We start from the raw sequence: 13,686 nt of genomic DNA, 5'->3' as shown, positions 1-13,686 counted from the left end.
TAACCAGGCCTGAAAGATACAGACGCCTGCAGTGTTGGTCAGGAAATTTGAGCAACGCTCCCAAAGATGTATCCTTGAAGTAGATGATCCTCAACTGTGTGGTCCCAGCTTGTTTCACAATCTTAACCCAACTTGCTATGACCACTGGTGGAATTAATCAACTTAATCAATGTTACTCATTATCATGATACTTCCTTTTGAGAAAATGTCAAAACTAGATGGTGAATAAACAAAACTTGGGTTATTCCAGTAAGCAGCCACAAAGACATGTACACTGTTGAGCCAAACGGACCACTTGCCAGAATTTTCTCCCCCTCCACTAGATCATGAGTGGTGGTCTGGATGCTAGTCATTCGGATGAGACGGTAAACTGAAGTTCTGTTTGTGGCATGCACTTAACACATATAAAAGAATCCACAGCAACAGGTGAGTAGTCACTGGCAAAAATGAGATGAAAGATTCACTCTATTATCTATATTCATGTGTGTGTGTGTGTGTGTGTGTGTGTGTGTGTGTGTGTGTGTGTTTAATGATGAGCGTTAAATACAGAGCCTACACCTAGGTAGGCAGCCTGCTATGCAAATGATGCTGTGTTTTTAAAGTGTGGCCTGAGAGCCCAAAATTGACCAAGGCCCATTAAAGGGGTCAAGGACAGTTTGGGGTCAAAGGTCAAAGTGAACCAGTACCCCCAGTCATTATACTTCTTGCTTAGAGCTTGGTCTCTGACTGAAAATAGATGCTGTATAAGCAATCTGTATCAATCAACAAATAAGTCAAACAGACCTGCACGTTGCTGAGCCAGATGAGCGGCGTGCGAGGCAAGCGTATGGTCAGGGAGCCATGGGGGAAGGGGCTGGGTCCCTGGTTGTGCAGGATGTAAAGGTGAGTCAGGTGAAGCACTGAGGTGTTGCCGGCGGCAACGCTCCGAGGCGTCTTCAGCTGTGCTGGCATTGAGGTGCTGAAAAGGAAACATGGTGGCGGTGGTGGTGGTGGTGGTGGTGGTGGGAATTAAGATGGGTGATCTGTTTTGCTTGGAACTTTAATAATAATCTTGTTGTGGTGGTGTGTTTTTGTTATTTTCTGGACTTTGTTTGAGAATTTATGGGGAAAAAAAAATCCTCTCCAATAACACTAGTTCCTTTGCATATTCCATGTATTTTCCTTTTATCTATGTCCCTATATCTATCTATCTTTACATATATATACACATATACATATAGATATGAAGGAAAGAAGAACTTTAATGTAAAATCAAGTCGAACCTTAAAAATTAAAGAAAATCAGCACAGTTTTATCCTGATTAATTTAGTGTCTTTTTCATTTTAATGTAATGATATTATGCAACATTTTTCCTGAACTAAAAGAAGTAAAATGAAGAGACATCCTCCTTGTCTTCTCATGTCCATCTGAACCATTTTCTTCTTCTTTTTTCTTCTTCTTTCACATATATGTGCACTCTTTGTGATGGAAGTTGATTAGCAAGGATGGACTGGGACAATGTATGCGCACTCTTTGTGATGGAAGTTGATTAGCAAGGATGGACTGGAACAATGTATGCGCACTCTTTGTGATGGAAGTTGATTAGCAAGGATGGACTGGAACAATGTATGTGCACTCTTTGTGATGGAAGTTGATTAGCAAGGATGGACTGGGACAATGTATGCGCACTCTTTGTGATGGAAGTTGATTAGCAAGGATAGACTGGAACAATGTATGTGCACTCTTTGTGATGGAAGTTGATTAGCAAGGATGGACTGGGACAATATATGTGCACTCTTTGTGATGGAAGTTGATTAGCAAGGATGGACTGGAACAATAATTATATGCGCACTCTTTGTGATGGAAGTTGATTAGCAAGGATGGACTGGAACAATAATTATATGTGCACTCTTTGTGATGGAAGTTGATTAGCAAGGATGGACTGGAACAATATATGTGCACTCTTTGTGATGGAAGTTGATTAGCAAGGATAGACTGGAACAATGTATGTGCACTCTTTGTGATGGAAGTTGATTAGCAAGGATGGACTGGGACAATAATTATATGTGCACTCTTTGTGATGGAAGTTGATTAGCAAGGATGGACTGGGACAATATATGTACACTCTTTGTGATGGAAGTTGATTAGCAAGGATGGACTGGGACAATAATTATATGTGCACTCTTTGTGATGGAAGTTGATTAGCAAGGATGGACTGGAACAATGCATGCGCACTCTTTTTGGTGGAAGCTGATTAGCAAGGATGGACTGGAACAATGTATGTGCACTCTTTGTGATGGAATTTGATTAGCAAGGATGGACTGGAACAATATATGTGCACTCTTTGTGATGGAAGCTGATTAGCAAGGATGGACTGGAACAATATATGTGCACTCTTTGTGATGGAAGTTGATTAGCAAGGATGGACTGGAACAATATATGTGCACTCTTTGTGATGGAAGTTGATTAGCAAGGATGGACTGGAACAACAGGCCATGCCTAAAATCTTATTCCTTAAATGAAAACAATCTGAGTCCTGAGTTCTTCTGGCTAAATATGAGTTCAGTTAGTCCAGTTCAGTTTAATTACTCAAGGAGGCTTCACTGCATTCAGACAAATCCATATACCTTACATCACAGCTGCTAAACAGTTGCCTGACCAGCATTACAAATATGAACAGAACTGAAAGACAACAACATACCTGTGCAGCTTGACCAATGACCGTATCTCCACAGGAACGGTCACGTTGACAAAGTTGTCAAGCAGCTTCTCCACTGGTTCACGGCTGGCCGTCTTCGCCTCCAGAGAAACGTTGAAGGATGTCAGGTTGAATGGTAGAGCGGCAGTGAAAAACCGTAGCCTGAAAACCACCTCCACACCCGCAACAACAGGCAAGGCGAGGTCACACTCCAGAGACATTGTGACGTTGGGGGATTTCACCAATGTACACAACACAGCAGAGTTTCCATGTATGATCATGGCTTGGCTGAACTTGACAGACTCGGGGTAGCTGACCGTGACGTAGGTGAGGTAAGCAATTTCTCCTGTGTTGTTGATGTGCACGTCCACCTCGAACATGGGTGAGTTGTCGATGAGGAGTTTCGTGATGTTGGGATCCCTGTCAAACACCGGCCATGCCTGGAGGTGAAGGTCGGAGGAACAGACATCGTCTGCCCCGCAGCCTTTGGTGTAAATGACCTGCAAATCCATGAATAGCTTTTGGTGTCAATGACCTGAAATCCATGTAGGGCCTTTGGTGTAAATGACCTGCAAATCCATGAATAGCTTTTGGTGTCAATGACCTGAAATCCATGTATGGCCTTTGATGTAAATGGCCTGCAAATCCATGAATAGCTTTTGGTGTCAATGACCTGAAATCCATGTAGGGCCTTTGGTGTAAATGACCTGCAAATCCATGAATAGCTTTTGGTGTCAATGACCTGAAATCCATGTATGGCCTTTGATGTAAATGGCCTGCAAATCCATGAATAGCTTTTGGTGTCAATGACCTGAAATCCATGTATGGCCTTTGATGTAAATGGCCTGCAAATCCATGAATAGCTTTTGGTGTCAATGACCTGAAATCCATGTATGGCCTTTGGTGTAAATGACCTGCAAATCCATGAATAGCTTTTGGTGTCAATGACCTGAAATCCATGTATGGTCTTTGATGTAAATGGCCTGCAAATCCATGAATAGCTTTTGGTGTCAATGTCCTGAAATCCATGTATGGCCTTTGGTGTAAATGACCTGCAAATCCATGAATAGCTTTTGGTGTCAATGACCTGAAATCCATGTATGGCCTTTGATGTAAATGGCCTGCAAATCCATGAATAGCTTTTGGTGTCAATGACCTGAAATCCATGTATGGCCTTTGATGTAAATGGCCTGCAAATCCATGAATAGCATTTGGTGTCAATGACCTGAAATCCATGTATGGCCTTTGGTGTAAATGACCTGCAAATCCATGAATAGCTTTTGGTGTCAATGACCTGAAATCCATGTATGGCCTTTGATGTAAATGGCCTGCAAATCCATGAATAGCTTTTGGTGTCAATGACCTGAAATCCATGTATGGCCTTTGGTGTAAATGACCTGCAAATCCATGAATAGCTTTTGGTGTCAATGACCTGAAATCCATGTATGGCCTTTGATGTAAATGGCTTGCAAATCCATGAATAGCTTTTGGTGTCAATGACCTGAAATCCATGTATGGCCTTTGATGTAAATGGCCTGCAAATCCATGAATAGCTTTTGGTGTCAATGACCTGAAATCCATGTATGGCCTTTGGTGTAAATGACCTGCAAATCCATGAATAGCTTTTGGTGTCAATGACCTGAAATCCATGTATGGTCTTTGATGTAAATGGCCTGCAAATCCATGAATAGCTTTTGGTGTCAATGTCCTGAAATCCATGTATGGCCTTTGGTGTAAATGACCTGCAAATCCATGAATAGCTTTTGGTGTCAATGACCTGAAATCCATGTATGGCCTTTGATGTAAATGGCCTGCAAATCCATGAATAGCTTTTGGTGTCAATGACCTGAAATCCATGTATGGCCTTTGATGTAAATGGCCTGCAAATCCATGAATAGCATTTGGTGTCAATGACCTGAAATCCATGTATGGCCTTTGGTGTAAATGACCTGCAAATCCATGAACAGATTTTGGTGTCAATGACCTGAAATCCATGTATGGCCTTTGATGTAAATGGCCTGCAAATCCATGAATAGCTTTTGGTGTCAATGACCTGAAATCCATGTATGGCCTTTTATGTAAATGGCCTGCAAATCCATGAATAGCTTTTGGTGTCAATGTCCTGAAATCCATGTATGGCCTTTGATGTAAATGGCCTGCAAATCCATGAATAGCTTTTGGTGTCAATGACCTGAAATCCATGTATGGGCTTTGATTTAAATGGCCTGCAAATCCATGAATAGCTTTTGGTGTCAATGACCTGAAATCCATGTATGGCCTTAGGTGTAAATGACCTGCAAATCCATGTATGTAGCATATAGCTGAAGAGAATAAAATGTATAAAAGTCCTACCAGTGTTCTCTCTGGACATAGGGAATGAACCTTACAACAACAACATTATAAAACACATGCAGGCACATAGGCTTGAACAATCACATTCACAAAAAAAGAAAAGAAGTGACTAAGGGAATCAGTGAAAGGGACATGTGCCATAAGATGCAATACACACTATGGCAAAAAACAACAATTCCAAAACAACAAACAAAACACACACAAAAAACAACAACAACAAAATGGACATGTAAACACCTGTCAATCATTAAAGAAAGCAAATATTGTCCATCATAACAAAAACACATTGACAAAGAACTGTGCTTGAGTGTATGTTAGTTGTTTTTTTTTTTCCAGCAGTGAGGAAAGCCACTTGTACAAAGCACTTTCAAAACAAGGTTGAGAAAAGAAAAAAAAGAAACAAACAAACAAAAATTAAATAAACAAAAGAAAAAAGAAAAAAAAATGATGTGCTCTGTAGACATGCATGCAACTGAGGCTACAATTTTTTTTTGAAAATCAACTCTTCCTACATCATGACATGCTGTCTTGTTGTGAAACCTTGCTGACTCCAACACAGTAACACACGTCTCCTCCACACCAAGGCCAGAGAAGACAATTGCAGCATGCCTATAAATAGCTGCGCGCAGAGTTAATAGGCTGCTTGACAATACCACGGGCAAATTGCAACACTGCTTTATATAGAAATGATGACAATACCAACCTTTTCCCAGCACTGAGCTGCTCTCCCCCCTCTCCCCCACCCCCTCTCTCTACCTTTGTTACTGCTTGTCTGGTACCACCACCACCCTTCCCTACCCCACCCTCCTCCATCCACCGCCAAGAATTGACTAGCCGGGGAGCGCAAGCCAGTAATGCCACAACCAGTCTGACTCTCTTGTGTGAAGCTGCCCTGGTCACTCTCTCTGCGCCTACTTGTTTTAGTTGTGGCTTGGTGAAATGACTGATTTCCTTCAATAATGCTGAAAAGTTTGCGGCCAGGCAGCAGCGCAGCGTCTCCTCTGGTGTGTGGCCTTCTGGTGACCTAACATTGATAGTTCCCTGTGGACTGCCCATTCTGGGACTACAAGGGACGAAGCCAGGTGTGGCTGTGTATGGGGGACTCGGAATGAGCAATGTGGGAGTAATGCCACTGAAAGTGTACAGATGATGGAGCAGCAATTTAAAAAAAAAAAAAAAAAGAGAAAAAAAAAGAAGTTTGCAGCTGGGGTCCTCCAGCCACCTGAAAAAGTGCCGATACTTTATGTACATGATTTGGAAATACTCCAATGCTCCCATATAGTGTTCACAGTAGCAGTAATAGCTGTAGTGGCCTCTGTCTGTCTGTCTCATAAGGCATGGATTTGTGCCTTGGTGTTCACATTGTGGAACTTGAACACTGTCTGTGATTGTGGTTTTGGCATTTATAGAACTGACTTCTCAGTTGAGTGAATGTTCTAAGAACCCTCTATATTGCTAAAAGAAGGAAATCTCAGTTAGTCCAGAACCCTCAATAGTATTAAAAGAATAAAATGTCACTCCAGTGAGTGTCCTAAGGTGCTGAATAGTGATTATGGAATAAAGTCCTCAGTCAATGTAGTGTTCAAACAACCCTCAATAGTGCAATAGAATAAAGTCATGAGAACCATGAACAGTGATTATAGAATATAGTCTTGGTTAGTCCAGTAAATGTTCAAAGAACCCTGAATAGTGCTTATAGAATACTGTTCTCAGTGAGTCCAGTGAGCATTCTAAGAACCCTCAACAACAGCCCAGCATCAAGACATGATAGCATCAGGGGTTTCCAGTGAGGTTCAGTTTCAGTTTCAAGGAGGTGTCCAAGGGTGTGAACTAATCCTCAAATGCTACACCACATCTGCTTAAAAAAAATATTTAAAAAATCCAGTGAGAACATGTGATCTCGGGGTTGTGTGTGTGTGTGTGTGTGTGTGTGTGACATTCATTGTGTGTGCATCCTGTAATACTTTGAAACTGTGCTGCTGTGAATCTCTTGAGGAACTGGTGCACTGCTGGACACTGGGATTATACGTCACTTTGATGATTACCAGCTGACCCCTTTTCCACATGCCTCCAGCAGATCTGGTAAGTTGTCATTTCGTTTTTCTTGTCTCTCAAGCCATACAAAACACACACACACACACACACACACACACTGCAAGTATAGCTAAAGCAAATTCCACAACTTAAAACAATTAGGTACAATGTAGCTCACAGTTAAGAGGTCGTGAATATTTAGAAGAAAGTTTCCTTAACTTAGAATCAAAAGTTTTAATTAGTACATTTCAGTAGCTTCATGAATATCATTGTAGCCAGCACATTTTGCCATCATCATGCCAGCACAGAGTGAAGAGTATGTCGAGCCTCACAGAGATCCAAAGAACTCTATGCTTGAACTGTCAAGAAACAACAGAAAACAACATGCTGAATCACAGTGACCAGATCTCAGTTAGTCATTTTAGTGACTGTTAATCAGTGACATGGACCTGCAATGTTAGGTCTCCCAAACAGAAGACATCTGCAATTAGTGGCTTTTAATAAGTGACCTTTAATAAGTGATATGGACATACAATCCTAGGTCTCCCAAACAGAAGACATCTGTAATTAGTGGCCTTTAATTAGCAATCTTTAACTAATGATATGGACATATAATCCTAGATCTCCCAAACAGAAGACATCTGTAATTAGTGGCCATTAATCAGTGGCCTTTAATAAGTGATATGGACATGCAATCCTACGTCTCAAACAGGAAACATCTGCAACCGTTAATCTTCTTCCTCATTCGCCTCCCATTAGATGAGCAGCCTGGTGTCCTCGATGAATGCTGCCGTCCATCGCAGCTCCTCCAGGGTGCCGTACAGTTTGGCTTCCACTGCTGTCGGTGTTGGCCAGTACTTCCTCCTGGATGCTGCATGAGTCCTACAGTCTTGAAGGATGTGGTCGGTTGTCATTGGTCCCTCACCACAAGGGCACTCTCCACTCTGTCCAATGCCAAATTTTGTGTGCATGTGGTGGAGCAGGCAGTTGTGTCCAGTCCTCAGGCGGAAGTTCTTGATCTGTTCCCGTCGTTCCAGCAAATGGTATCTGGATTCTGGGTTATATTTGGGGTGCTGGAGGTGCCACTTTATTCCTTGCTGTGCCTTGATTTCAACCGTTAATGAATGAGACTGTTAATGAGTGACCAACAATTAGTGACAGATTATTTTGCCTCGCGCTGCACTGACCTGGCGTGACTTCGTGGTGGGACTGTAGATGTTACGGATGGGGCAGATGTCGCAGCCCGTGGAGATGCCGGGCACATTGGGGGGGATGTCGTAGTGCAGATCCATCTGTAGGGGAGTGATCACATCGCGACTCTCCTGAAAACACCATCGGCAGAGTGTCAAAGTCAATCCAGATTCTTTTCTCTGCCAGTGTCAAGTCAAATTCTTTATCTGCAAGGGTAACAGATAAGCAAAGAATGTGTTTAAAAAAAAAAAAATTACATCTAGTCCTTGCCCTAAATAGGGACTAAAGAAAAGAAGCAAATTGCAAACTAAAGGGAAAACGATCAAAATGCAGTGAAAGCTACTCATCTTTACAATCAGTTTTCCTGAGAGGAAGCAATGAGCCATCTTGAATGGTTTGATTATCTGGAGGAGAAGATAGGACCTCACCTTCCTAAGCTGAGTCCTAGACACATTAGATATGAATTCATTGCTATGAAAGCCATTGAAGATTATGGGACCTTAGACCTTTCATCTTCTCTTTGTTCATGGGCTGCAACCCCCATGTTTACTTGTATGTACACTAGTGGACTTTTACGTGTATGACTGTTTTTAACCCTGTCATGTAGGCAGCCATACTCTGTTTTCGGGGTGTGTGCATGCTGGTTATGTTCTTGTTTATAATAGTGGTATTTATATAGTGCTGAATCTTGTGCTGACACAAATCAAAGCGCTTTCGCACCAGTCATTCACACGCATGCATAACTCTAAAACTGTAGAAACTAAAGACAAGGAAGGGCAGGCAAGGGAGGCTATTTTGGGAAGAGGTGGGTTTTAAGGCCAGACTTGAAAGAGCTGTTTCCATAACCCACCGAACGCTGACATGGATTACAGGATCTTTAACATGCGTATTTGATTTTTGCTTGCGTATACACACAAAGGGGGTTCAGGCACAAGCAGGTCTGCACATATTTTGACCTGGGAGATTGGAAAAATCTCCATCCTTTATCCACCAGGCACTGTTACCGAAATTCAAACTCAGGACCTTAAGATTGGAAGTCCAAAGCTTTCACCACTCGGCTATTGCAGCTGTCCCTTAGACCTCTAACAGCCACTGATCTGACAGCCACACACTGACCCTGACGTAGACGGTGTACGATCTGACACAGGCCCACAGGTCTTGACGTAACTCCACAACCGCTGACGTTTCTTCCACTTCTCTCCCCTGGTCAGCTGGATCCATCACAAACAACCTTCTCCTTTCTCCTCGGTGACGCTCCAGTGTGTCTAACTTCAGCGTTATCTTCACTTCTGAAATGGTTAAAAACAAAGACGATATAAAAATTTGTCAGTTCTGTACGTGATGGATAATGAATGGGTTGAACAAATAACAGCAGTTCCATACAGTTGTCATTATGGCAGACTTTTTTTGTTTTTTTGTTTGTTTGTTCAAGAAATTACCAAACAGACAAAACAGTAACATTAAAAGAAAAAAAAAAGAACAATACAAACACTTCATTTCAGTAGAAACACTGGCTGTTCTTTCTCAGATGAAGTCAGGAAAATAATAGCTATACAACTTGTAAAAGATGTGCAATGCAAAACTCAAACAAAAATCATGAACTCTTCATCGCAACATTTCTTGATTGATTAAAAAAAAAAAAAAAAAAAAAAAAAAAAAATATATGTCAGCTTCCATCAGCTGGTGGAACATGGAAGATTTAGATGCCTTCTTCTTCTGAGTTTGTGGGCTGCAGCTCCTACATTCACTCCATGAATGAGTGAGCTTTTCCATGCATGACTGTTTTTACCCAGTCATGTAAGCAACCATACTCTGTTTTCAAGGGTGTTCATGCTGGGTATGTTCTTGTTTCAGTAACCCACCAAACCCAGACATGAATTACCAGATCTTTCATATGTGTATGTAATCTTCTGCATGCATGTACACACAAAGGTGGTTCAGGCACTGCACATCTGGTGACCTGGGAGATCAGAAAAATCTCCTCCCTTAAACCAAGCGCCATGACCTTAATTCCAGCCCAGGACCCTCAGATTTAAAGTCAAATGCTTTATCCTCTCTGCTGTTGCACCCATCCCACTCCCAGATTCCTTAGCTATGGCTGTTCACCTGTGGCAGGGGGAAGATTGATGCCAGAGTACTTGAGGCACACTGTGGCCGTCAGACAGGGCGTGGGCTGCTTCTGGTACTGGCAGCGTGGTTTCAGGTGAGACACTCGTGAAGAGGAGACGTCGAACCGTGCCTCCAAGTCCAGCACTGATCTTGTTCGCAGCAGCACGGCTCGATCTGAGCCGTAGGCGCCCACCACAAAATCTGAAAATGAAACATGCAGATTGTGAACGACAGATGTTTGCCACAAAACCTGAACAATCTTCTGCTTCTTCATTCATGGGCTGCAAACCCCCAGTTCACTTGTATGTACACAAGTGGGCTTTTATGTGTATGACCGTTTTTACCCCACCATGTAGGCAGCCATACTCTGTTTTCAGGGTAATAACAATCAATGGCTGCTTACTACAATATCTGACACTGAGTATTCTGTCAATGACAGTTATCAACTGAAACATTAGCATGGCATGGACTACAATATCTTAAGAGAAATGACAAATCTCAGATTCTGATTCCTAGTTTTCTGCAAAATATAAAATGAAACTCTCACAGCCCTACATGCCACTGCAGTGATAAAAGAGTCTCAAAATTAAAGCTATACCGTCCAACTGTAATATCTTCACTGAATCAACTGATATCAACAATCCACAATATTGAGAATTAGAAAACAAAAGCATACATATGTGTGAGTATTTTTTTTTCAAAGTCAAAAGAATTTAATGTGAAAAAGTACAGAATGCTTTGAATGTGATGAGCCAGACATTTATACTGTATTTAAAAAAGGTGAGAGAGGGAGGAATGGAGTGAGAAAGAGAGGGAGGGAGAGACACAGAGAGAGAGAGAGAGTTACAAGTTCTAATGTTTGGGCTTCCAGCCTGTAAAGATAAGTGCACATTGACAAGTGGCTTGTAAAAAAGAAAATGAAAATCATAAGCAGGCTGTGATATATTCTTCTCTGTGTTTCAGTGAATAAAATATATTCATTGCTACATCTCATGTAATGCTTGTGTCTTCATTATAAAACAGCAATTTGTACAACACGCTGACTGGACAACTGTCACATACATGTTTAGCTATGTATTTTTCCCTAACTGGTGTGTGACCTTCACAGAGCATTAAGATAAAATGCAAGTTATGTTCAATTTTGTTGCAAAACATGTCATACCCAAAGAGTTATTGACAAAACGTTGATTCATTTTCAAATCTATAATACTTAGTCTGAAACTGGTGAATGCTGTTATGAATTTTCTAATAGTTATCATTGATAAATATTACTCTCAATGTAGACCTGAAAGGGCCCATAAAAACTGAATCTGTATTCATTTTGGACACCCATGACTGCTGAAAACAGGAGAGAGAGAGAGAGAGAGAGAGAGAGAGAGAGACAGACAGACAGACAGACAGAGACACACAGAGACACACACAGGCAGAGAGACATTACAGACTCACCTGCATAATAATTTCTATCTATGTCCCAGGGTCTGGAAATGGCGTAGCCAAAGGCCCGTAAACCAGAGTCGATGTCACTGCCAGCAATGCGCTGTGAGTATTTCTGATGGAGGCCAGCCTCCCCTCCATTGTATATGTACACCACTCCTGTTGTTGCTTCGTAGGGAGCTCCAATTGCAATATCTGAAGACCAAGCATATGTACTGTATTGTAATGTGTTGTACTGTATTGTACTGCATTGTTGTGATGATGAAAGTCATCACATTGAAGCAGACGTTTTTTCGTGAGGCAATTTTGTTATATGCGTGGTTGCACGAGGCGCATGGGGCGCTCGAGTGAACATTTATTTTTTCAAAAACAGATGTTCAGGTGAGAGCTCAGGTAGATGCATGCTCTCTGACACAACTGGTTTGTCACCGATCTATGCGGCCGTTCGGCTTACAGCCTCAGAACTTTGGCTCTGAGACCCTAGTGCTCAGGTGAGAGTGGAAAAAAACAACTGAGAATATTTCTGGTGTTTATTTTATTTCATTGTTATAGTGTCGATGGATTAATTTGGATAAGTTTATTTGTATGTGCATTTGATGGTCGTTTTGCTTTTGGGTCTTTTAAAAAATGCAATGTTATTATATTATAATACTGTTTCTAAACTTGGCAGTAAGATTCCTTTTTGTCAAATTGTTCATAATGTCATTGCTACTGTGACAGGGAGAAAAGAATATTGTTTTGCTTACACTTGATTTTACCTAATCTTTGTATCATTATTAGAATGATATCTACTGAGACTTCTGAACACTTAACGTGGCGATAGCCTTGAGATGGCCTTAGTGGTCAGCAAGGCTCTGAGCACCATAATTTGATTTGATTTGATTCTTCGCAACGCTGGAATAATGGAATATAAAATTTGTGATATGTAATCACTAGCGCTTGCTTGGAAAACATATGACTGCATTCGAAAGACAGAAAGAGGCTACAAGATAACTACTAGTACGAAGACGATAGCTAAGGAAATATGACTTTATAATTGGTGATTTAATGGTGAGGATGATGTATGACTGAACCTAGGGAAGTTAGTGAAATTGTTCAGGGCACACACGCACCCACTCACACACACATGACTGACGGGACTTACGGACAAGACAAGATGAACTGAAAGTATTTTTATTTTGGTTTAAAGAGCTTGTGGGTTGGCACTGGGCCAAGACCCAGCTGCAACAACAGCAGCAGCAGTAGCAGCAGTAATCGCTGATGGCGCTGCGGTGAGGAGCAGCCTGTGTCTAAGCTGTGGGGAAGGCGCTGTGGAGCAGCCTGTGTCTGGAACTGAGGACTGGAGTGAAACGGACTCTTTGACATGAGCATCCTCGTTATGTGTTGTGCAGTGTGTTGTGTGTTGTTGCCCTTAAACCATTTTTTAGTATGAGTGTGTGAGTGATCGTGTGAATTTTCAAGTAGTTTAAAAAAAAAAGAAAAGAATATTGGCAAAGATATCCATCTCCAGTGATTCTTTTTTATGCACGTGAACATGGCTGACTGACAGGAGTGAGATGTGAAGTTTTCTGTTAAAATCGTAAACAGGTGTGAATGGATGTCTTTACAATTGTATTGTATTGTATTGTATTGTATTGTATTGTATTGTATCATATTTTATTGATTATATTGTATTGTTTTGTATTGTATTACATTGTATTTTATTTTATTGTATTATACAGCATCATATTGTATTGTGTTGTATTACTTTTTGTTACAACAGATTTCTCTGTACAAAATTTGGGCTGTTCTCCCTGCGGAGAGCGTGCGTGCCGTCAAAGTGCAGCACCACCTATATTTATATAATTATGATTTTTTCTGTCTTCAAGTGCATTAATTTCATCATCAAA

General features: G+C 41.3%; 1 protein-coding gene and 1 long non-coding RNA gene across 3 annotated transcripts in view; one reads left to right on the top strand and one right to left on the bottom strand.

The window, feature by feature from the left end:
• LOC143293552 (integrin alpha-4-like) overlaps positions 1–13,686 on the bottom strand; it is a 70,242-nt gene that overhangs the window by 12,470 nt on the left and 44,086 nt on the right. For both annotated transcript variants that reach the window (XM_076604487.1, XM_076604486.1), the window contains 6 exons: positions 11,810–11,992; positions 10,361–10,564; positions 9,371–9,543; positions 8,251–8,385; positions 2,681–3,177; positions 784–958 (listed from right to left, as the gene is read on the bottom strand). In XM_076604487.1, the coding sequence (XP_076460602.1) occupies positions 784–958; positions 2,681–3,177; positions 8,251–8,385; positions 9,371–9,543; positions 10,361–10,564; positions 11,810–11,992 (1,367 nt within the window). The remainder of the gene's footprint in view (positions 1–783; positions 959–2,680; positions 3,178–8,250; positions 8,386–9,370; positions 9,544–10,360; positions 10,565–11,809; positions 11,993–13,686) is intronic.
• Positions 5,924–13,339, top strand: LOC143293553 (uncharacterized). Its single transcript, XR_013056784.1, has 3 exons — positions 5,924–7,111; positions 11,839–11,902; positions 12,987–13,339. It is a non-coding gene; the product is annotated as an uncharacterized LOC143293553 (long non-coding RNA).

This window comes from Babylonia areolata, chromosome 19 (genome assembly GCF_041734735.1).
Source record: "Babylonia areolata isolate BAREFJ2019XMU chromosome 19, ASM4173473v1, whole genome shotgun sequence".
Taxonomy (NCBI): domain Eukaryota; kingdom Metazoa; phylum Mollusca; class Gastropoda; order Neogastropoda; family Buccinidae; genus Babylonia; species Babylonia areolata.
This window is presented reverse-complemented; position numbering and strand designations above follow the sequence as displayed.